The sequence below is a fragment of the Ascaphus truei genome, chromosome 20, assembly GCF_040206685.1.
Source record: "Ascaphus truei isolate aAscTru1 chromosome 20, aAscTru1.hap1, whole genome shotgun sequence".
NCBI lineage: Eukaryota > Metazoa > Chordata > Amphibia > Anura > Ascaphidae > Ascaphus > Ascaphus truei.
The window spans coordinates 29,338,816-29,361,611 of record NC_134502.1 but is presented as its reverse complement, the minus strand read 5'-3'; the positions used below and the strand labels follow the sequence as shown (position 1 = coordinate 29,361,611).

The following is a 22,796-nucleotide window of genomic DNA, read 5'->3' as shown; positions in this document are numbered from 1 at the left end:
GTACTATACGTCCTGTTAAAAACAGAATTATGGAGCATATTCGTTCCATAAAAAGAAAAGATCCTACGTTAACAGTTTCTAAACATTTCACTGATTGTCCTTTGGGCAGTCTATCAAACTTTCATTTTTCAGTTGTAGAACACGTGTCTATGCCCGTGAGATGTTTTGGATCCACTCTTTAAATACATTATTTCCTGCAGGAATTAATACAGAATGGGATTTAAAACATTTTCTATTAATATTTTTTGCTTGCTATTCTTCTGCTTTATATTATTGACTGATTTTTTGATCATTAAGATATTTACTCAAATTCCTGATCTGCTTTCCATATGATCATATAAGATATATATATATATATATATATATATATATATATATATATATATATATATATATTGTGTCTGACAGTTCCTTTTAGCCTTCATTATTATTATTATTTTCATTCATTTCTTTATTTTTTCATGTGTTTCTCTAGCATATTATGTTCTATACATGTGCCCCGATTATTTTAAACTTTGGCAGATTTCTTACCTGAGATCAAATTTATTATGTCTTCAGTGAGATGGATATGAATATATGGTTTATATTCTGCTATATTGCATCAAGTTAACGAGTTAATGAGTTAGGTACATATTGATTGTTTATTACAGATTTGAACGTATGTATTTCAATGCTTCCACAGTTGATATTTATGTGTTATTGATTTTTTTTTAATTTTCTTGGTCTTTGTTATTGCATTTTTACCTGTTCATTATCTCTTTGTGGATCTTTTCCCTCTGAGCATTACGCCCCTTTCCTGTGTTTCATTTTCACAGGGGATGTGTGTACTGGGGGGTTGTTTTTACCTGGGCACAGGTAGGCGGTGCTTTTGAGGGTGTTGACCATATAAGAGTTTGTTTGAGACTATTGAAACTACTCTTTGATAAAGCGCACCATGCGAGAAACGCGTCAGAGGTTTCTCTTTTAAATAGTTTATGTCCCAATAAATGTTTGTTATTTTTTCATTTTGGCCTCCAGTTCTCTTTTTTCATTGCTGTGCTCCTAGTTTTTCCCCTGTTCATCTGTTCCTGTTACCCATATAATATGGGCATGATAAGCCCACATATACCACAACAGCTAATGAAATAAAAAGCCTAATTGTGCACATGAATAAAATGTATCTCTCACCATAACAGCAAAATAATTCAAATTATGTTATTCCAAAGAATACAAATAAATAAACACCTATCCAACCAATTCGATAAAAGCACTAGCCAACAAATCAATTAAATAAATAAAACCACTAGCTAACAAAACAATTAATTCATTTAAACCGCTAACCAACCCTAAAATGCACTAAAAAACAAGCCATCCAAATTCCAAACAATTCAATCAAAACAATAAACAGAAATAGCAAAAATAGCAATCAATTCAAAACAAGCATTTGCCAAAAAATGCATTGCCTGTCACTGTGTTTATCTGTACCCTAAAGGGGCACAGACGAAAACATTAGCAGTCAATGGGCAATGAAAAACATAAAAAAAAATAAAAAATACAATAATAAAACCTTACATACATTCAATATTTATCTTACCTTTTAGAAGTCTTCCCCCTCCGAATCCCGGCGTATGAGGAAGCTCTTGTCCCGCGACGTCATCACCTGCAATCCGTCACCATCCGCCTTGAAGAACAGCATCAGGTACCAAAACCTTCTTTCTTTCATCTTCTTTCTCCTTCTTCTTTCTTCATCTGTCTTTATTTTCTTCTTTTATTTAATCGTCTATATATTTTTTTTCACTCCAAAACCCCCCCCCATGGTAAATCCAAAACGGATGTTGCCACGTCGAGATCTTCTGCTTCAATGAGACGTACTGCACAGGCCTTATATAGGGCCTCTGATGTCACATTTTAGGGTCATATGGTATTGCTCCAATCCGATTGGATGCTGTATCATGTGACGTCTTTTTTTTAAGGATGTGAAGTCATCTCCAAGGGAGGTACAGTACGTCACATTCTTAAAACGACATGGCTATATCACATGTTATCACAGCCAATGGGATTGAAGACAATCCCATTTGTTCCTGTACCATGTGATATGTTCCATTAGTTAAAAGGATGTGACATCACTTTAAGGGAGGATGTCAAATCCTTTTTAGAATGGAACATATCACATGGTAAACTCCCGGCATCAATTCGATGCAGGAAAAAAGCATTTTTTTTACATGTCCTCTCTCGCCGCCTTCTCTGTGCAGCGTCTCCCCAGCCTCACGCCAACTTTTCCTGGCGTGAGGATTTGGGGAGAAACTCGCCATTCTAGAGCCACGATTAGCCTGGATAAACTAATCGAGGCTACTAGAATTGCACACGTTTCCACACCTGCCGATAAGGGGCTTATCATCGCTTACCCGGAGATGTGTTTTGGACAGCAGAAATTGGCGATTCATGCCTTTATCGCCCACTTATCGAGGCTTACTGAATAGAAGTAGGCATTTTGGCTGAAAAGGCCTCGATAAGTGGCTTATCGAGGCTTATAGAATAGGACCTTATGTGTCACTGTCCCCTGTCCCCTCCCTCTGTCACAATCACTGTCACCTCTGTATGTGTCAATATACCTTCTCCTCCCCCTGTGTCACTGTCACCAATCTGTTTCACTGCCCCCTCTCCTCCCCTCTGTCCCTATTCCCTCTTGTCCCCCTTTGTCACTGTCACCTCTCTGTGTGTCACTGACTTCTTTCCTCTCCCCTCCTTCTTTCACTTTCACCTCTGTGTGTCACTGTCCCCTGTCCTCCCCCTTTACCACTGTGTCTGTAAGGGAGTAAAGGAGTTAACTTACTCCCTTTGCAAGGATAAGGAAACTACAAACTGGTGTCTGGGTTCCTTCCTGAGCTTTTTTCCAATTAACTCCTGATTGAACAGGGTTGAAAAGGCCGGAAGTAGCTGCTTGTCAGAGTCTCTGTTAGAGTTCCCGTTCCTGTTCTGCAAGAGATGAGGCTCACAGAGGATTGCCTGTGGCCCAGGTGGGATTCACACCCAGCACCAAAGGAGCTCCAGGCCGCAGAGACTGAGGCTTCTGGTTCATCACTAGGTCCCCATTTTCTCCCTGGGATGATCATTTCTGTTATTATACAGTTTTCTGGATGCTGGATTCCCTTTTAAAGGATTTATACCGCTTTAAGCTTACTATGTGATGCACCAATTACCACATCTATACCATCGAGGGATTTGCCTGGGATCAGTGGGAATCCCGAAGCCCCGCATAAGAGAGAAGCCTGCACAGATATAGGGCAAGAGACTGCCTGGGAGCAGCAGGACTGATGTTCACCTGGAGAAACTGGAGACGCCGGACCAGTACCCTCCGATAAGGACTTAATACATATTATTCCCTGATATTTTTTATATGTTTGGGGCTGGTAACTACTTCAGCTAGCCAGCCGAGTAACTAGGGCCTGTACTGTTTAGTAAATCGCAGAAGGTGGATTAGGCTTTCATTTTATGCTTTGTGTTTTGCCTTAAAGGGACAGTGTGCCCAATGTTTTGTTGTGTTTGTGGAGAAATAAACCACTCAATGTTTTGGTACGGCCTAAAATGCATTGTGTGGACTCTACTGACATTGCCTACAGGCCACTCCATCACAGTGTCACACTCCCCTCTCCTTATCCTCTGTCACTCTTTCTCTCTCTGTGTATTCTTCACAGCAGTAACACACGGTAGATAAATACTTTGCATCCGCTGTACAAGCCCTAGAAGTGCCAGGCTCTATATCCCCTGTGCCATCCCCAGAAGTGCCAGGCTCTATATCCCCTGTGCCATCCCCAGAAGTGCCAGGCTTTATTTCCTATACCAGCCCTAGAAGTATCAGACTCTGTATTCCCTGCTCCAGCCCTAGAAGTGCCATGGTTTGTATCCCCCAAAGTAGCCATATAGGTGCCACACTCTGTATCCTCTGTACCAACCATATAAGGTCCAGGCCCTGTATTCCCTGTAGTAGCCCTAGAGGTGCCAGTCTCTTTATCTCTTTATCCCCTGTTCTAGCCCGTCATGTGTGAGGCTCTGTATCCCCTGTACCAATCCTAGAGTTGTTTGGCTGTATTTCCTGTACAAGCCATAGAGGCAATCACTCTGTATCCCTATCCCCCATGCAAGACCTAGAGGTGCCAGGTTTGGTATCCGCTGTGCCAGAGGTGTCAGGATTTGTGTTCCTTTTGCCAGCTCTAGAGGTGCCAGCCTCTGTGTCCCCTTTGCAAGCCCTAGAGATACCAGGCTATATGTTCCTGCACCAGCCTATACGTACCAGACCTTCTTCTCCTCTCCATCTCCTTTCAGATCAGCTATTTATCAACCAGCCCCCTCCTGAGCGACCGTGCACGGTTCCCTTCCTTTTTCAGGACTGTCCCCAGCGACGTCTTCCAGTCCCGAGGGCTGGCACAGCTGGTGTCCTACTTCAACTGGACATGGGTGGGCCTGGTGGCCGAGGACAATGACTATGGGCAGGAGGGCATCTTGGCCACCAAGATTGAGATACTGAGATCTGGGGCCTTTATAGCCTTCATCGAGTCCATACTGATAAGCCGGCCTGACCGCAATACACCCCACCTCTCGAGAGTCATCACAGAGTCAAATGCCAACACTGTGGATGAGACATTATATAGTGATGAAATAGAACATAATTGTGACCATATACGTGATCACATGTATGATATTCTATAAGGGGGTAGATTGCTGTTTTAATTAACGACTACACAAACCTGACCAATGGTAGCAGGATGTAAAGGAAACAGCAGCGGCAATACAAGGAGCATCACACCAGAATGCTGGTGTCTCTACACTTATTGAGTCCCAGCGGAGAAAGTGTGTCTAAGCAATAAATCCAATAGGACTTTCCAATGCAAAGTGTCTTGAATCTGTCTCCTCCTAATTTGGAGGCCAAGACAGACTCAATTCCTGTCCTGGAACAGGACTGTTTATTATTCTGTTTCCCTTTGCAGCTCTGACTGCCCGCCCGCCTTCTCCATTTTGGATGTCAGCTTTCCCTGCAGCTGTAACTCCCAGTGCATGTGGAAACTGCTACATTGTAGTTACATTCCCCTCTCCAGACTGTCAATAGCTGGTTGCCTTGACAACCTCTTGAATCCCCCCTAGCTAAGTGGAGTTTCCCATACTCCCCTATCTGTGTTCACAGTTAGCGCAGTCCAGTCCCGTTTCCTGTGTGACTAAGATCACACACTTCCTTTTCATCCACGCAGGCTGAGTGAGCACTTCTATTCTTACCCACTCCCTTGCAAAAGCAATTCGTTTTGACCTTCCCTCTACTACAAAGCAACAACACGTTTTAGTGTAAGTTGAGGATTTGGGTGATCTTACTGGAATAACCACTATATGTAGTGATGAACTTTGCGCCACCCGTGACGGAATTGTTACCAGATGTATTATTATTGTCAGCCGTATCTTTTCCAGTATGATGTTTATTTCTGGACTTAGGCCTATAGTTCTGATCTCTCAATGGCCCTCGCTTTGTTATATGAGCTATGAACGAAATCCACATCACCACCCTTCCTGGAGAAATGTCCCATCAATCGACGTCTCAAATTGAGTCTCAAAGATTATAATCTGATGAGCAGTTACGTCCGAGCCGGTTAAACTGACTCAGAGGGACGTTTCGGATCCACTTAGGGTGGTAACCGCAATCCGCATGCAGATAACTGTTCACTGCTACACCCATCAAGTGAACTTTGGTCAATATCACTTTATCTTCGGCGACCGATAGCACTAAATCCAGAATTAAAACTATCTCACCAGAGTCCATTTGGTGTGTACATTTAAGTCCTAGATTCTTGTTGTTGAAATCACAGAGAGCATGTTCGGGACTACCTTCCTCCCCATCCCAGATGATCAATATGTCATCAATGTAACAGCCATAGTACACCAGGCTCTCTTGCAGCCGTGCGTTGGTCCAGCTGTTGTTGGCTTCCCAAAACCCCATGAACTATAACTCCTCCTATTACCCCGTATAGCCACTCACTCTCATTATAACTCCTCCTATTACCCCATAAAACTGCTCCCGATAACTCCTCCTGTTACCCCATAAAACTGCTCCCTATAACTCCTCCTATTGCCCCATACAACTCCTCCTATTACGCCATATAACTGCTCTCTATAATTCCCCCTATTACTCCATATAACCGCTCCCTATAACTCCTCCTATTGCCCCATATACCCCCTCCCTATAACTCCTCCTATTACCCATTTAACCTCTCCCTATAACTGCTTCTATTGCCCCATAGAACCTCTCCCTATAACTCCTATTACCCCATATAACCGCTTCCTATAACTCCTCATATTACCCCATATAACCGCTCCCTATAACTCCTCCTATTGCCCCATATACCCCCTCCCTATAACTCCTCCTATTACCCATTTAACCTCTCCCTATAACTGCTTCTATTGCCCCATAGAACCTCTCCCTATAACTCTTCTTATCTGTACGTATAATGGTTCTCCAAATCTCTCACTGCCAAATCAGGACACAATATGTTGCTGCCTCTCATTGCTAGGGCCGTCACACTGACACTGCTGTCATGTGTCCCTCGTGGGAATGGATGAGCAGGAATATAGAGAGATGTGTATTTGGGATTAGCACTGATTCCCAGGGTGCTGTCATTTCCCTGATAAGATAATTAATGAGAGATGGTGTAATTAATATCTGCATTCCCTGGACATCTACACAACTTATAAAACTGACTTAAGGAGTCCATCTGTGTGTCACTGTCAGACTGAGGGGACACTATGTGTGTGACACTGACAGACTGAGGGGACACTATGTGTGTGACACTGACAGACTGAAAGAGCCCCTATCCCTGTGTGTATGTGATGGTGACAGACTGAGGGAGCCCCTCTCCTGTGTATGTGACACTGACAGACTGAGGGTCCCCTCTCCTGTGTGTGTGACACTGACAGACTGAGGGTCCCCTCTCCTGTGTGTGTGACACTGACAGACTGAGGGGTCCCCTCTCCCTGTGTGTATGTGACACTGACAGACTGAGAGAGCCCCTCTCCTGTGTGTGTGACACTGACAGACTGAGGGATCCCCTCTCCCTGTGTGTGTGTGATACTGACAGACTGAGGGAGCCACTCTCCCTTTGTGTGTTACACTGACAGACTGGGGGAGCCCCTCTCCTGTGTGTGTGTGACACTGACAGACTGAGGGATCCCCTCTCCTGTGTGTGTGTGTGACAGTGACAGACTGAGGGAGCCCCTCTGCCTGTGTGTGTAACACTGACAGACTGAGGGAGCCCCTCTCCTGTGTGTGTGACAGTGACAGAATGAGGGATCCCCTCTCCCTGTGTGTGTGACACTGACAGACTGAGGGAGCCCCTCTCCCTGTGTGTGTGACAGTGACAGACTGAGGGAGCACCTCTCCCTCTGTGTGTGACAGTGACAGATTGAGGGAGCCCCCCTCCCTGTGAGTGTGACAGTGACAGACTGAGGGTCCCCTCTCCCTGTGTGTGTGACAGTTACAGACTGAGGGTCCCCTGTCTCTGTGTGTGTGACAGTGACAGACTGAGGGAACCCCTCTCCCTGTGTGTGTGACACTGACAGACTGAGGGAGCCCCTCTCCCTGTGTGTGTGACAGTGACAGACTGAGGGAACCCCTCTCCCTGTGAGTGTGACAGTGACAGACTGAGGGTCCCCTCTCCCTGTGTGTGTGACAGTTACAGACTGAGGGTCCCCTCTCCCTGTGTGTGTGACACTGACAGACTGAGGGTCCCCTCTCCCTGTGTGTGTGACAGTGACAGACTGAGGGTCCCCTCTCCCTGTGTGTGTGACAGTGACAGACTGCAGGAGCCCCTCTCCCTGTGTGTGTGACAGTGACAGACTGAGGGTCCCCTCTCCCTGTGTGTATGACACTGACAGACTGAGGGATCCCCCCTCCCTGTGTGTGTGTTACAGTGACAGACTGAGGGAGCCCCTCTCCTGTGTGTGTGACAGTGACAGACTGAGGGTCCCCTCTCCCTGTGTGTGTGACAGTGACAGACTGAGGGAGCCCCTCTCCCTGTGTGTGTGACAGTGACAGACTGAGGGTCCCCTCTCCCTGTGAGTGTGACAGTGACAGACTGAGGGTCCCCTCTCCCTGTGTGTGTGACAGTGACAGACTGAGGGAGCCCCTCTCCCTGTGTGTGTGACAGTGACAGACTGAGGGTCCCCTCTCCCTGTGAGTGTGACAGTGACAGACTGAGGGTCCCCTCTCCCTGTGTGTGTGACAGTGACAGACTGAGGGAGCCCCTCTCCCTGTGTGTGTGACAGTAACAGACTGAGGGACCCCTCTCCCTGTTTGTGTGACACTGACAGACTGAGGGACCCCTCTCCCTGTGTGTGTGACAGTGACAGACTGAGGGAGCCCCTCTCCCTGTGAGTGTGACAGTGACAGACTGAGGGTCCCCTCTCCCTGTGAGTTAGAGATGAATCACAGACACAGACAGAGCTGCTGTTTATACAGAATTGGAAGATTGCTCCCCGTTATAATGTGGGGGTTATACACATTAGCTGTGGAAGTGTGTATGTGCTGGGGGTCAGGGAGAGGATGCAATCTGTCTGGTGGAAACATTAATGAATATCTGAGCGAGGCTGGAGACGTTATTATAGGGGGGACTTTTTATATTCATGTGGGCGTAAGCTACATCGAAAACTTTTTCACAAGCAAACCTGCAGATCTTATATGTCAGACGTAAGTTTTAAATGAATCCTACCATCTGTGTGGCTATCAGAGGCGACACTGTGAGCATGTGTGCATGTGTGACACTGACAGAAAAGGCCATCTCTACTGTGTGTGTGTGTGTGACACTGACAGACTGAGGGAGCCCCTCTCCCTGTGTGTGTGACAGTGACAGACTGAGGGAGCCCCTCTCCCTGTGTGTGTGACACTGACAGACTGAGGGAGCCCCTTTCCCTGTGTGTGTGACACTGACAGACTGAGGGTCCCCTCTCCCTGTGTGTGTCCCACTGACAGACTGAGGGAGCCCCTCTCCCTGTGTGTGTGACACTGACAGACTGAGGGAGCCCCTCTCCCTGTGTGTGTAACACTGACAGACTGAGGGAAGCCCCTCTCCCTGTGTGTGTGACACTGACAGACTGAGGGAGCCCCTCTCCCTGTGTATGTGACACTGACAGACTGAGGGAGCCCCTCTCCCTGTATGTGTGATAGTGATAGACTGAGGGAGTCCCTCTCCCTGTGTGTGTGACAGTGACACACTGAGGGAGCACCTCTCCCTGTGTGTGTGACACTGACAGACTGAGGGTCCCCTCTCCCTGTGTGTGTGACAGTGACAGTCTGAAGGAGCTCCTCTCCCTGTGTGTGCGTGTGACACTGACAGACTGAGGGAACCCCACTCCCTGTGTGTGTGACACTGACAGACTGAGGGAGCCCCTCTCCCTATGTGTGTGACAGTGACAGTCTGAAGGAGCCCCTCTCCCTGTGTGTGCGTGTGACACTGACAGACTGAGGGAGCCCCTCTCCTATGTGTTTGACACCAACATTACATGTAGGACACTCAAGTTGAGGAGACACTGTTTTTGCATGTGTGACACTGACAGATTGTGTGTGTGTGTGTGACTAACACTGTCTGTGACATTTCTTCCTCTTCCTCTAGGTTTGAATTCCAGAATTATCAGAGCATGCAAGCGATGATATTTGCTATAGAAGAGATTAACTCAAACCCCGACCTCCTCCCGAACATCTCTCTGGGCTTCCAGATATTTGACACCTGCACTGGCACAAGACGGGCAGCAGAAGGGACATTCTGGATCCTGTCGGGAGGACAAGGAAGCATCCCCAATTACCAACGTCACAAAGGGTCACCTCTAGCTGGTGTCATTGGAGACTCGGGGTCCTCACGCTCCATCATAATGGCCCAAATATTGGGACTGTACAGATACCCACAGGTAAGAGAACAAGAAGTGTCACTTCTTCATGTGTACAGAGCTCGCAAAACCTCACAGGTCTCTTGTTTACATGTACTGTTTTCCAATTTTTTTTTTTGGATGTCGTGTTCTTGGAAGGGAGGGGAAAGGGACAACCACATCACGCACACACACAGCTGAATGAAAACGCTCGGCCCGATGACAAAGTAGGACACCTTTGTCCCTGTCCATTTTCTTAATCTGCTGCCCGGCTTGGTGGCCTTGAAGGCGATGACAACTGTAATGGTTTTGGCCAAGACACAGGAGATACAGAGGGCAAAGACGATGCCGAATGCCACCTGTCGCAGAAGACATTTCTCAGGCTGCGGGTAGCCGATGAAAGCCAAAGAACAGAGGAAGCAGAGGGACAGGGACACCAAGAGTAGACAACTGAGGAACCAGTTGTTGGCACGAACAATGGGCGTTGTCCTGTGGCAGATGAAAACTCCCAGAATGCCAATAGGAAATATTGAAGAAGAGAGGGAAATGGCTGCTAAGTTGATTCCCAGTGAATCTTTGTAGGAGAGGAACTGTATGGTCTTTGGTAGACACCTGTCATGTTGAAGACTCGGCCACGTGTCCCAGGAACATCTGTGACACTCCACAGCATCTGGAAGAGACACTGATGTTAACCTTTGCCATCAATAACATGACTTTTGCCAAAATACCTGTGACCTTCTTACCTGTTTGGTTGGAAATCTCTCCTTGGGGACATGGGACACACTCAAAACAACAGGCAGGTTTTCCTGGTATGGCCATCTTCCTAAACCCCGAGGGACAACTTGGGCTACAGACCGAGAGAGGAACCTATGGGAGATTCAATGGAATAAATATATAAATTAAGTTCAAAGTTCTATTGTACATGGTTTCATATCTCTCTCTCTCTCTCTCTCTCTCTCTCTCTCTCTCTCTCTCTCTCTCTCTCTCTCTCTCTCTCTCTCTCTCTCTCTCTCTCTCTCTCTCTCTCTCTCACCATCCCAATGCACTATGCACGTAACACACAAAACTCTGTTGTAGCAAAATGTGTCCAAAAATGTAAATTACTCTCTATAGAGCCTAAAACATTATTTATTAAGATTAGTTTAATATCTATAATAAATACATTGCTGTAGATAACAGTAAAGATTATTACAAGAACATACAGTTATAATAAATGCAGAACAGTTTCTGAAAATAAAAGGATAAACCAACAGAAATGTGTATACAGTATGTTATGATACGTTACAGGTCTTCCCCAGGGAAGTCACTAGAGTAGAAGATGAAAATTCACGTGTTTGAGCCCAAAACACACCTCTTGTTGAATTCTGGTTTTCATATTACCTGGGTGAGACTTTTGCATCATTTCGTCCCCATCGACACACCATAAGACCCCCCACCCTGTCGTAAATCGTCTCTCCTGACATTTTTATTACTTAGAGGAACCCCCCCCCCAATTCTTCTGACGTTTAAAAGTCTGCCTGAATATAGAACCAGAGTCATAACTTTATTTCCCCAATACTGAGACGGGCGTGAGTCATATCGATAGTTTCAGGTGAGTTTGCTGAATGTAACGAGACTCATTTTGGCCGATGTGCTCCTATGTTTGAGTGACAAATGGATATCTGTTCGTTGGCCACAACCTAACCTGCAAGCGCCTGGCCTCACTGCATCAGTCTCCTCGCAATGATGACAAAAATCTAAACGTTATTCTTTAGAGTAGAAGTCATCGCCACAGATCCTCACTTTTAATAAATGGATTCTTGTGTGGAATAATTTCATAGCCACGTCCCCTGATCCTTGCAGAACCCTCCAGAGAATATCTTTGCAGGCAGCAGAAAGCAAGCAGGCAGCAGGTATCAGAAAGCAAGCAGGCAGTCAGCAGGCAGCAGGAAGGCAACAAGCAGCAGGCAGGTGGCAGGCAGCAGGCGCCAGCAGGTAGCAGTAGGTAGCAGGCAGCAGGTGGTAGCTGTAGGTAGCAGGCAACAGGAGGCAGCAGGAGGTAGCAGGTGGCAGCAGGAGGTAGCAGGCGGCAGCAGGCAGCAGTAGGTAGCAGCAGGTAGCAGGCAGCAGGAGATAGCAGGCAGCAGGTAGCAATAAGTAGCAGGTGGCACCAGGTAGCAGTAGGTAGCAGGTGGCAGCAGGTAGCAGTAGGTAGCAGGTAGCAGTAGGTAGCAGGTGGCACCAGGTAGCAGTAGGTAGCAGGTGGCAGCAGGTAGCAGGCGGCAGCAGGTAGCAGTAGGTAGCAGGTGGCAGCAGGTGGCAGCAGGTAGCAGGTGGCAGCAGGTAGCAGGCAGCAGCAGGTAGCAGTAGGTAGCAGGCGGCAGCAGGTAGCAGTAGGTAGCAGGTGGCAGCAGGTAGCAGTAGGTAGCAGATGGCAGCAGGTAGCAGTAGGTAGCAGGTAGCAGATGGCAACAGGTAGCAGTAGGTAGCAGAAGGCAGCAGGTAGCAGTAGGTAGCAGGCAGCAGGTGGCAGCAGGTAGCAGTAGGTAGCAGGTAACAGATGGCAGCAGGTAGCAGTAGGTAGCAGATGGCAGCAGGTAGCAGTAGTTAGCAGGCAACAGGAGGTAGCAGGAGGTAGTAGTGGGTAGCAGGCAGCAGGAGGTAGCAGTAGGTAGCAGGCAGCAGGAGGTAGCAGTAGGTATCAGGAAGCAGTAGGTAGCAGTAGGTAGCAGGCAGCAGGACGTAGCAGGAGGTAGCAGTAGGTAGCAGGTAGCAGTAGGTAGCAGGCGGCAGCAGGTAGCAGTAGGTAGCAGGTGGCACCAGGTAGCAGTAGGTAGCAGGCAGCAGGAGGTAGCAGTAGGTAGCAGGCAGCAGGAGGTAGCAGTAGGTAGCAGGCGGCAGCAGGTAGCAGTAGGTAGCAGGTGGCACCAGGTAGCAGTAGATAGCAGGCAGCAGGAGGTAGCAGTAGGTAGCAGGTGGCAGCAGGTAGCAGTAGGTATCAGGCGGCAGTAGGTAGCAGTAGGCGGCAGTAGGTAGCAGTAGGTAGCAGGTGGCAGCAGGTAGCAGTAGGTAGCACGTAGCAGTAGGTAGCAGGTAGCAGTAAGTAGCAGGATGTAGCAGGCAGCAGGAGGTAGCAGGCGGCAGCTTGAAGCAGCAGGTAGCAGTAGGTAGCAGTAGGTAGCAGGCGGCAGCAGGTAGCAGTAGGTAGCAGGTGGCAGCAGCTAGCAGTAGTTAGCAGTAGGTATCAGGTAGTAGCAGGTAGCAGCAGGTAGAAGGTGGCAGTAGGTAGCAGGGGGTAGCAGGTGGCATCAGGTAGCAGTAGGTAGCAGGTGGTAGCAGGTAGCAGTAGGTAGCAGGTGCCAGGCTATGTACCCCCTGTACCAGCCCTAGGCTCTGTATCCCCTGTACCAGCCCTAGACATGCCAGGCTGTGTATCCCCTTGTACCAGTCATAGACATGCCAGGCTATGTACCCCCTGTACCTGCCCTAGACATGCCAGGCTGTGTATCCCCTGTACCAGCCCTAGACATGCCAGGCTATGTACCCCCTGTACCAGCCCTAGACATGCCAGGATCTGTACCCCCTGTACCAGCCCTAGGCTCTGTATCCCCTGTACCAGCCCTAGGCTCTGTATCCCCTGTACCAGCCCTAGACATGCCAGGCTATGTACCCCCTGTTCCAGCCCTAGACATGCCAGGCTATGTACCCCCTGTACCTGCCCTAGACATGCCAGGCTGTGTATCCCCTGTACCTGCCCTAGACATGCCAGGATCTGTACCCCCCTGTACCAGCCCTAGGCTCTGTATCCCCTGTACCAGCCCTAGACATGCCAGGCTCTGTATCCCTGTACCAGCCTTAGACATGCCAGGCTATGTACCCCCTGTACCAGCCCTAGACATGCCAGGCTCTGTATCCCTGTACCAGCCTTAGACATGCCAGGCTATGTACCCCCTGTACCAGCCCTAGACATGCCAGGCTATGTATCCCCTGTACCAGCCCTAGACATGCCAGGCTCTGTACCCCATGTACCAGCCCTAGACACGCCAGGCTATGTACCCCCTGTACCAGTCCTAGACATGCCAGGCTCTGTATCCCCTGTACCAGCCCTAGACATGCCAGGCTCTGTACCCCCTGTACCAGTCCTAGACATGCCAGGCTCTGTATCCCCTGTACCAGCCCTAGACATGCCAGGCTCGTACCCCATGTACCAGCCCTAGACATGCCAGGCTATGTACCCCCTGTACCAGTCCTAGACATGCCAGGCTCTGTATCCCCTGTACCAGCCCTAAACATGCCAGGCTCTGTATCCCCCTGTACCAGTCCTAGACATGCCAGGCTGTGTATCCCCTGTACCTGCCCTAGACATGCCAGGCTATGTACCCCCTGTACCAGCCCTAGACATGCCAGGATCTGTACCCCCCTGTACCAGCCCTAGGCTCTGTATCCCCTGTACCAGCCCTAGACATGCCAGGCTCTGTATCCCTGTACCAGCCTTAGACATGCCAGGCTATGTACCCCCTGTACCAGCCCTAGACATGCCAGGCTCTGTATCCCTGTACCAGTCCTAGACATGCCAGGCTCTGTACCCCCTGTACCAGTCCTAGACATGCCAGGCTCTGTATCCCCTGTACCAGCCCTAGACATGCCAGGCTGTGTATCCCCATGTACCAGCCCTAGACATGCCAGGCTCTGTATCCCCTGTACCAGCCCTAGACATGCCAGGCTATGTACCCCCTGTACCAGTCCTAGACATGCCAGGCTATGTACCCCCTGTACCAGTCCTAGACATGCCAGGCTATGTACCCCCTGTACCAGTCCTAGACATGCCAGGCTGTGTATCCCCCTGTACCAGTCCTAGACATGCCAGGCTGTGTACCCCCTGTACCAGCCCTAGACATGCCGGGCTATGTACCCCCTGTACCAGCCCTAGACATGCCAGGCTGTGTACCCCCTGTACCAGCCCTAGACATGCCAGGCTGTGTATCCCCTGTACCAGCCCTAGACATGCCAGGCTCTGTATCCCCTGTACCAGCCCTAGACATGCCAGGCTCTGTATCCCCTGTACCAGCCTTAGACATGCCAGGCTATGTACCCCCTGTACCAGCCCTAGACATGCCAGGCTCTGTATCCCCTGTGCCAGCCCTAGACATGCCAGGATCTGTATCCCATGTACCAGCCCTAGACATGCCAGGATCTGTATCCCCTGTACCAGCCCTAGACATGCCAGGATCTGTATCCCCTGTACCAGCCCTAGACATGCCAGGCTATGTACCCCCTGTACCAGCCCTAGACATGCCAGGCTGTGTACCCCCTGTACCAGCCCTAGACATGCCAGGCTGTGTATCCCCTGTACCAGCCCTAGACATGCCAGGATCTGTATCCCCTGTACCAGCCCTAGACATGCCAGGCTCTGTATCCCCTGTACCAGCCTTAGACATGCCAGGCTATGTACCCCCTGTACCGGTCCTAGACATGCCAGGCTCTGTACCCCATGTACCAGCCCTAGACACGCCAGGCTATGTACCCCCTGTACCAGTCCTAGACATGCCAGGCTCTGTATCCCCTGTACCAGCCCTAGACATGCCAGGCTCTGTACCCCCTGTACCAGTCCTAGACATGCCAGGCTCTGTATCCCCTGTACCAGCCCTAGACATGCCAGGCTCGTACCCCATGTACCAGCCCTAGACATGCCAGGCTATGTACCCCCTGTACCAGTCCTAGACATGCCAGGCTCTGTATCCCCTGTACCAGCCCTAAACATGCCAGGCTCTGTATCCCCCTGTACCAGTCCTAGACATGCCAGGCTGTGTATCCCCTGTACCTGCCCTAGACATGCCAGGCTATGTACCCCCTGTACCAGCCCTAGACATGCCAGGATCTGTACCCCCCTGTACCAGCCCTAGGCTCTGTATCCCCTGTACCAGCCCTAGACATGCCAGGCTCTGTATCCCTGTACCAGCCTTAGACATGCCAGGCTATGTACCCCCTGTACCAGCCCTAGACATGCCAGGCTCTGTATCCCTGTACCAGTCCTAGACATGCCAGGCTCTGTACCCCCTGTACCAGTCCTAGACATGCCAGGCTCTGTATCCCCTGTACCAGCCCTAGACATGCCAGGCTGTGTATCCCCATGTACCAGCCCTAGACATGCCAGGCTCTGTATCCCTTGTACCAGCCCTAGACATGCCAGGCTATGTACCCCCTGTACCAGTCCTAGACATGCCAGGCTATGTACCCCCTGTACCAGTCCTAGACATGCCAGGCTATGTACCCCCTGTACCAGTCCTAGACATGCCAGGCTGTGTATCCCCCTGTACCAGTCCTAGACATGCCAGGCTGTGTACCCCCTGTACCAGCCCTAGACATGCCGGGCTATGTACCCCCTGTACCAGCCCTAGACATGCCAGGCTGTGTACCCCCTGTACCAGCCCTAGACATGCCAGGCTGTGTATCCCCTGTACCAGCCCTAGACATGCCAGGCTCTGTATCCCCTGTACCAGCCCTAGACATGCCAGGCTCTGTATCCCCTGTACCAGCCTTAGACATGCCAGGCTATGTACCCCCTGTACCAGCCCTAGACATGCCAGGCTATGTACCCCCTGTACCAGCCCTAGACATGCCAGGATCTGTATCCCATGTACCAGCCCTAGACATGCCAGGATCTGTATCCCCTGTACCAGCCCTAGACATGCCAGGATCTGTATCCCCTGTACCAGCCCTAGACATGCCAGGCTATGTACCCCCTGTACCAGCCCTAGACATGCCAGGCTGTGTACCCCCTGTACCAGCCCTAGACATGCCAGGCTGTGTATCCCCTGTACCAGCCCTAGACATGCCAGGATCTGTATCCCCTGTACCAGCCCTAGACATGCCAGGCTCTGTATCCCCTGTACCAGCCTTAGACATGCCAGGCTATGTACCCCCTGTACCGGTCCTAGACATGCCAGACTGTGTACCCCCTGTACCAGCCCTAGACATGCCAGGCTCTGTATCCCCTGTACCAGCCTTAGACATGCCAGGCTGTGTATCCCCTGTACCAGCCTTAGACATGCCATACTCTGTGTTCCTGTACAAGCTCTAGATTTGTTTCCCATGTACCACCCTATAGATTCCTGGTTCAACACTCCACCTTGTTCTCTCCATCTCCTTTCAGATCAGCTACTTCGCAACCAGCTCCCTCCTGAGCGACCGTACACGCTTTCCTTCCTTTTTCAGGACTGTCCCCAGTGACGTCTTCCAGTCCCGAGGGCTGGCACAGCTGGTGTCCTACTTCAACTGGACATGGGTGGGACTGTTGGCTGTGGACAATGACTATGGGCAGGAGGGCATATTGGCTACCAAGATGGAGATACTGAGAGCTGGGGCCTGCGTGGCCTTTATCGACTCTATAATGATAAGCCGAGCAGACAGCAATGCCCCCCACCTCTCGAGGGTTATCGCAGAGTCAAATGCCAACGTTGTGGTTGTCTTCTCCAGTTACATAAGTTTTCTCCCGGTGGTAGAAGAGCTCTTGAAGCGCAACATCACGGGGAAGATCTGGGTGGCAAGTGAATCGTGGTCAACTTCATCCCTGCTCTCCAAGGAGCGATACTGGGCTGTCCTACGGGGCACCATTGGCTTTACCCTACACAGTGGGTACATTCCTGGTTTCAGAGATTTCCTTAATGCCGGCCACCCCCAAAAGACTCCAGATGACAGCTTTATGATGGAGTTTTGGGAGCAGAACTTTGGCTGCAACTGGGTGAAACCAGAGACCCAAATTCCCAATGGCACCAGACACTGCACAGGTCAGGAGTTTATTGGGAGCACCTTCAGCAGTTTCAATGTTCTGGGGGGGACCTACAATGTCTACATTGCAGTTTACGCATTGGCCTGGGCTCTGCAGGACGTCCTAACTCATAAACAAATGGTCTGCCCTAAATCGAGTGGGAGATGCACTGAGACTTTGGCTTTCCATCCATGGGAGGTATCTTCACCCATCTTCTCTTTGGTGTTTGTAGAATTCGATCCTACTTTGAGATATTAACAGGATCAGCAGCTCCTCTCGCTAATGGGATAAGATGCAGGCCATACCTGTATGTTAGCAACATCAGCTGCATTTCTCTCTATGGGATAAGAGGGCGTCCCACAAATGAGATACCTATAAGATGATAGGTTTAGTGGGGTCTCTCTTTGATGGGATAAGAGGGTGTCTCTAGTGGTGAATTCCTATAATTTAACAAGGTCAGCAGTTGTCTCATTCACCCTGACCCTATAAACTTACAGACGATGCTCATACTGTATATTACATCAGAGAAACCCGCACTATGGAAACACTATTAACTTATAGAATCGTGTTTGTAAGTCGCCCTTTTATCCCATCACAAGGAGGCTCCTCTGATCCTATTAACTTCCTCTTAGGTTCTGCACTCTCTGAAGTCCGTCCGATTCCGGACTAAAGAAGACAAAGACGTGTATTTCGACCCCACCGGGGACATCCTGGCTCTGTACGACATCGTCAACTGGCAAATGAGTTCCTCGGGAACCATACGGCACGTGAAGGTCGGGAGTTACGATGTAAGTGCTGGGCCGGGGCGCACATTCGTGGTGAACACCAGCGCCATCCAGTGGGCAGCGGGGGATACACAGGTACGGGCAGAACACCGCACTAAGCACACTCAGTCTCTCCTCTCTCTGTATATACAGATGACAGATAGCTCAGTTTCTCATCTCTCTGTATATACAGGTGATAGCTCAGTATCTCCTCTCTCTGTATATACAGGTGAGAGATAGCTCAGTCTATCATCTCTCTGTATATACAGGTGATAAATAGCTCAGTCTTTCCTCTCTCTGTATATACAGGAAAATGAGAATTCAGTCTTTACATCTATTCACTCCTATCTCTGTATATACAGGTGAATATAAGCTCTGTCTCCATCCTCCCCGCTCTCTCCAGGTCCCTCTCTCCATCTGCAGTCAGAGCTGTTCCCCTGGTTTCAGGAAGGCAGCTATAAGAGGGAAGCCTGTCTGCTGCTTCCTGTGTGTCCCCTGTCCCCAAGGAGAGATCTCCAACCACACAGGTGAGGGATGACCTTAGTTTCTTAAGGTCAATTCAAACTGTGGTCCATGTTTTCAAAGTAGCATCAAGTAGATCATTCTTGTGCTGATCGTTCAGTTTCAACAGAAACATCTCAATAACTTTGTGGAACCACAAGAACGTTTTCTGGAACCATTTATGACCCCAACCCGAACCATCCCAATCAATCCCTAATTCCTTTCTCACTCATTGCTGCTAATGGATCTCCCTTTCATTAAAGGCAGCTCATACTCTGCCCTCTTCTGTAGCGGGCACTCTACATTTTTTTAGGTCCTGTAAGACCAACTACGCATATTAAACAAAGAGTTTGTTCTGTATGGTAAGAGGAAAACGGTAGGTTAGGGGACTAACTCAGAATTACTTGGAAGTTCCTCCATCCTGTACGAGTAGAGGAACTGCAGTTGTACCTATTTATCTGCAAACATTTGGAGGATCTGGTAGCTACACCACTATTAAGAACATGATCCATGTGACAGGACCATGCGGTGACAGCAGGAGAGGGTGTATGAGAAGAGCAGGGATATAACATGGCGTTCTTGTGTCAGACTGAGTGTCTTTGGCAGCAATGTGTCCCCAGTGTTAGAAGTATCTGCAGCTCGATCATTCAGTTCCATTGTATTTTCCCATTCCTGGGAAGAGCTAAAGATTATGGGAAATCTCATTGATGTCTTTGACACGTGGAACTTCCTGTACCACTAGTGACATCATCAGAGAGGCAATCTGGGGACTTCCTGTTTTCCACCTTCCAGAGTTCAATATGCCTTTAATTAAAGAGTACTTAAACCTTCTAGGGTCTCTTTTCTGCCCAAATCTTTAAGTCGCCTCTGTGAAGTATATTACTAACTTTATATTATGGTTCCATGATCAATACATTTACTCACACCCATGGCGATATACTAGAGACCACCGCACTCCCACTTCTTCCTTCTCTCTGTGGAAGTATTCCACTGCATCAACAATTCAATGATCTTTGTTCACAGATTCCTTACTTTTAATGTTTACTTTTCTTTGGTATGTGATTATTAATGTATCATACTTATATTCCCAATAATTGCCTCCCTATAACTCTTCCTCTAACTGTTCCAGTAACATCTCCCTAAAAGCCCTCCATTACCTGCTCCACAAACTGCTCTCTATAACTCCTCTCCAACTGCTCCTCTAACTGCTTCCTATAACGCCTCCCCTAAGTGTTTCTTTAACCATTCCCTACCACTTCTCCTCTATCTAGTTCTATAATAGTTCCATATAACTCTTCCCTTATCTGCTCTTATAACTCCTCCATATGTCTTCTCCGATAAATTACAAACTATATGTGCTCCACAAACCGAGAGATATGTTTTCTTCTCTTTCAGACTCCATTGACTGCCTTCGATGCCCGTGGGACCAGTTGCCCAGTGTCCAACAGGACAGATGCCTCCCAAAGACCATTGAGTTTCTGTCCTATGAAGAGTCCTTGGGTGCTGCTTTGGTAGCCACAAGTGTCACTTTTTCAATTATCCCATTTGCCCTCTTAGGGCTTTTCAGCCACTTCAGGGCCACACCCATTATCCGAGCCAACAACTTCTCTCTAAGTTGTCTTCTTCTGGTGTCCCTGTCACTCTGCTTCCTCTGCTCTTTGGCTTTCATAGGTTACCCCCAACCTGTGAAGTGTCTTCTTCGCCAGGTGACATTCGGCATGGTCTTTGCCCTGTGTGTCTCCTGTGTCCTTGCCAAAACCATCACCGTGGTGATCGCTTTCAATGCCACAAAGCCAGGCAGCAGCCTAAGGAAGTGGACAGGGACAAAGGTGTCCTACTTTGTCATCGGACTAAGTGTCCTTATTCAGCTGTGTGTGTGCCTCATGTGGCTGTCAAGCTCCCCTCCCTTCCCAGAACTCAACGTACAAACCCAACCAGGGATCATCATTGTTGAGTGTAATGAGGGCTCTCCCATCGCCTTCTGGTGCATGCTGGGATATCTCGGGCTCCTGGCCACCATCAGCTTCATCGTTGCCTTCCTGGCAAGGCGGCTCCCTGGCAACTTTAACGAGGCCAAGTTCATCACCTTCAGCATGCTGGCCTTCCTCAGTGTCTGGGTGTCCTATATCCCGGCCTCCCTCAGCGCCCGTGGTAAGTACACCGTGGCCATGGAGGTCTTCGCCATCCTGTCTTCCACCTGGGCTCTGATGGTCTGTATCTTTCTTCCCAAGTGCTTCCTCATCCTCTTCAGGCCACAGCTGAACACGAGAGACAATTTAATGGAGAGAGGGAAAAAATAGAACAAAGAAGGTTCAACCATTGGTGGTCGCCTCTTAATAATATTATTGAATATTTGAGCTCTCTCTCTCTCTGTCTTTCTATCTCCACCTTTCTCTTCACTCCAGACTTTCACTCTCAATTTTTTTCTTTCTTTTCACTTTATATCTTTGATGTACTGAAGGTGCAAGGGACATAATTGCAGTGATGTATTTTGTGTGTTAAGGGATCAGTCCCAGGTAAGCGCAAAGTGACTTAATGAGAGTGACACAGACAGAAGGGAGCTAAGAGTCTGTCCCTCTCCCCACAGGGTGATATAGTGACAGACAGAAGGGAGCTATGAGACAGTCCCTCCCCCCACAGGGTGATATAGTGACAGACAGAAGGGAGCTATGAGACTGTCCCTCCCCCCGCAGGGTGATATAGTGACAGACAGAAGGGAGCTATGAGACTGTCCCTCCCCCCGCAGGGTGACACAGTGACACAGACAGAAGGGAACTATGAGTCTGTTCCTCCGCCCCGCAGGGTGACACAGTGACACAGACAGAAGGGAGCTATGAGTCTGTCACTCCCCCCGCAGGGTGACACAGTGATACAGACAGAAGGGAGATATGAGTCTGTCCCTGCCCCCGCAGGGTGACACAGTGACACAGTCAGAAGGGAGCTATGAGTCTGTCCCTCCCCCCGCAGGGTGACACAGTGACACAGACAGAAGGGAGCTATGAGTCTGTCCCTCCCCCCGCAGGGTGACACAGTGACACAGACAGAAGGGAGCTATGAGCCTGTCCCTCCCCCCGCAGGGTGACACAGTGACACAGACAGAAGGGAGCTATGTGTCTGTCCCTCCCCCCGCAGGGTGACACAGTGACACAGACAGAAGGGAGATATGAGTCTGTCCCTGCCCCCGCAGGGTGACACAGTGACACAGTCAGAAGGGAGCTATGAGTCTGTCCCTCCCCCCGCAGGGTGACACAGTGACACAGACAGAAGGGAGCTACTGCTGCGGCCAAGTTTATTCGAGCATTTGCCCGTTCTTGGCCGCAGCAGTAGCCTGGCGCGCGCCCGAGGGTGACAGGCGCGCGCCGAAGCAGCGGAAGAGCGCCCTCCGATCGGGGCGCTCTCCCTACCGCTGCCGGGTCCGCCGGGTCCCCCGGAACCCCCTGCCGCCGTCCCCCACATCGCGGGACACCAGGGCTCCCTCGGGGAGCCCTGGACGCGCGTGCAGGGGGCGCAGGCTCCCGAAGACGCGTGACTGCGCGTCTATGATGCGCGGCACGCCGAGGGGCGGCCACTAGCAAGCCGGGAAATCTCCCGGCTTGCGGATCTGGCCGCACTGCAATTAAGTGTGTCGGCAGTGTATGAGACTGTCCCTCCCCCCGCAGGGTGACACAGACAGAAGGGAGCTATGAGTCTGTCCCTTCCCCTGCAGGTTGACACAGTGACACAGACAGAAGGGAGCTATGAGTCTGTCCCTCCCCCCGCAGGGTGACACAGTGACACAGACAGAAGGGAGCTATGAGTCTGTCCCTTCCCCCATAGGTTGACACAGTGACACAAACAGAAGGGAGCTATGAGACTGTCCCTCCCCCCGCAGGGTGACACAGTGACACAGACAGAAGGGAGCATTTCTCTAG

At 49.7% G+C, this 22,796-nt stretch overlaps 1 protein-coding gene across 1 annotated transcript; it reads left to right on the top strand.

The window, feature by feature from the left end:
- Positions 1-1,607: 1,607 nt before the first annotated feature.
- Positions 1,608-22,036, top strand: LOC142471108 (extracellular calcium-sensing receptor-like). The gene is made up of 7 exons (XM_075577903.1): positions 1,608-1,678; positions 4,365-4,670; positions 9,624-9,915; positions 17,006-17,818; positions 18,253-18,480; positions 18,788-18,911; positions 20,281-22,036. The coding sequence occupies exons 1-7, from the start codon at positions 1,608-1,610 to the stop codon at positions 21,183-21,185; spliced, it is 2,739 nt and encodes a 912-aa protein (XP_075434018.1). The 3' UTR covers positions 21,186-22,036.
- The last annotated feature ends 760 nt before the right edge of the window (positions 22,037-22,796 follow it).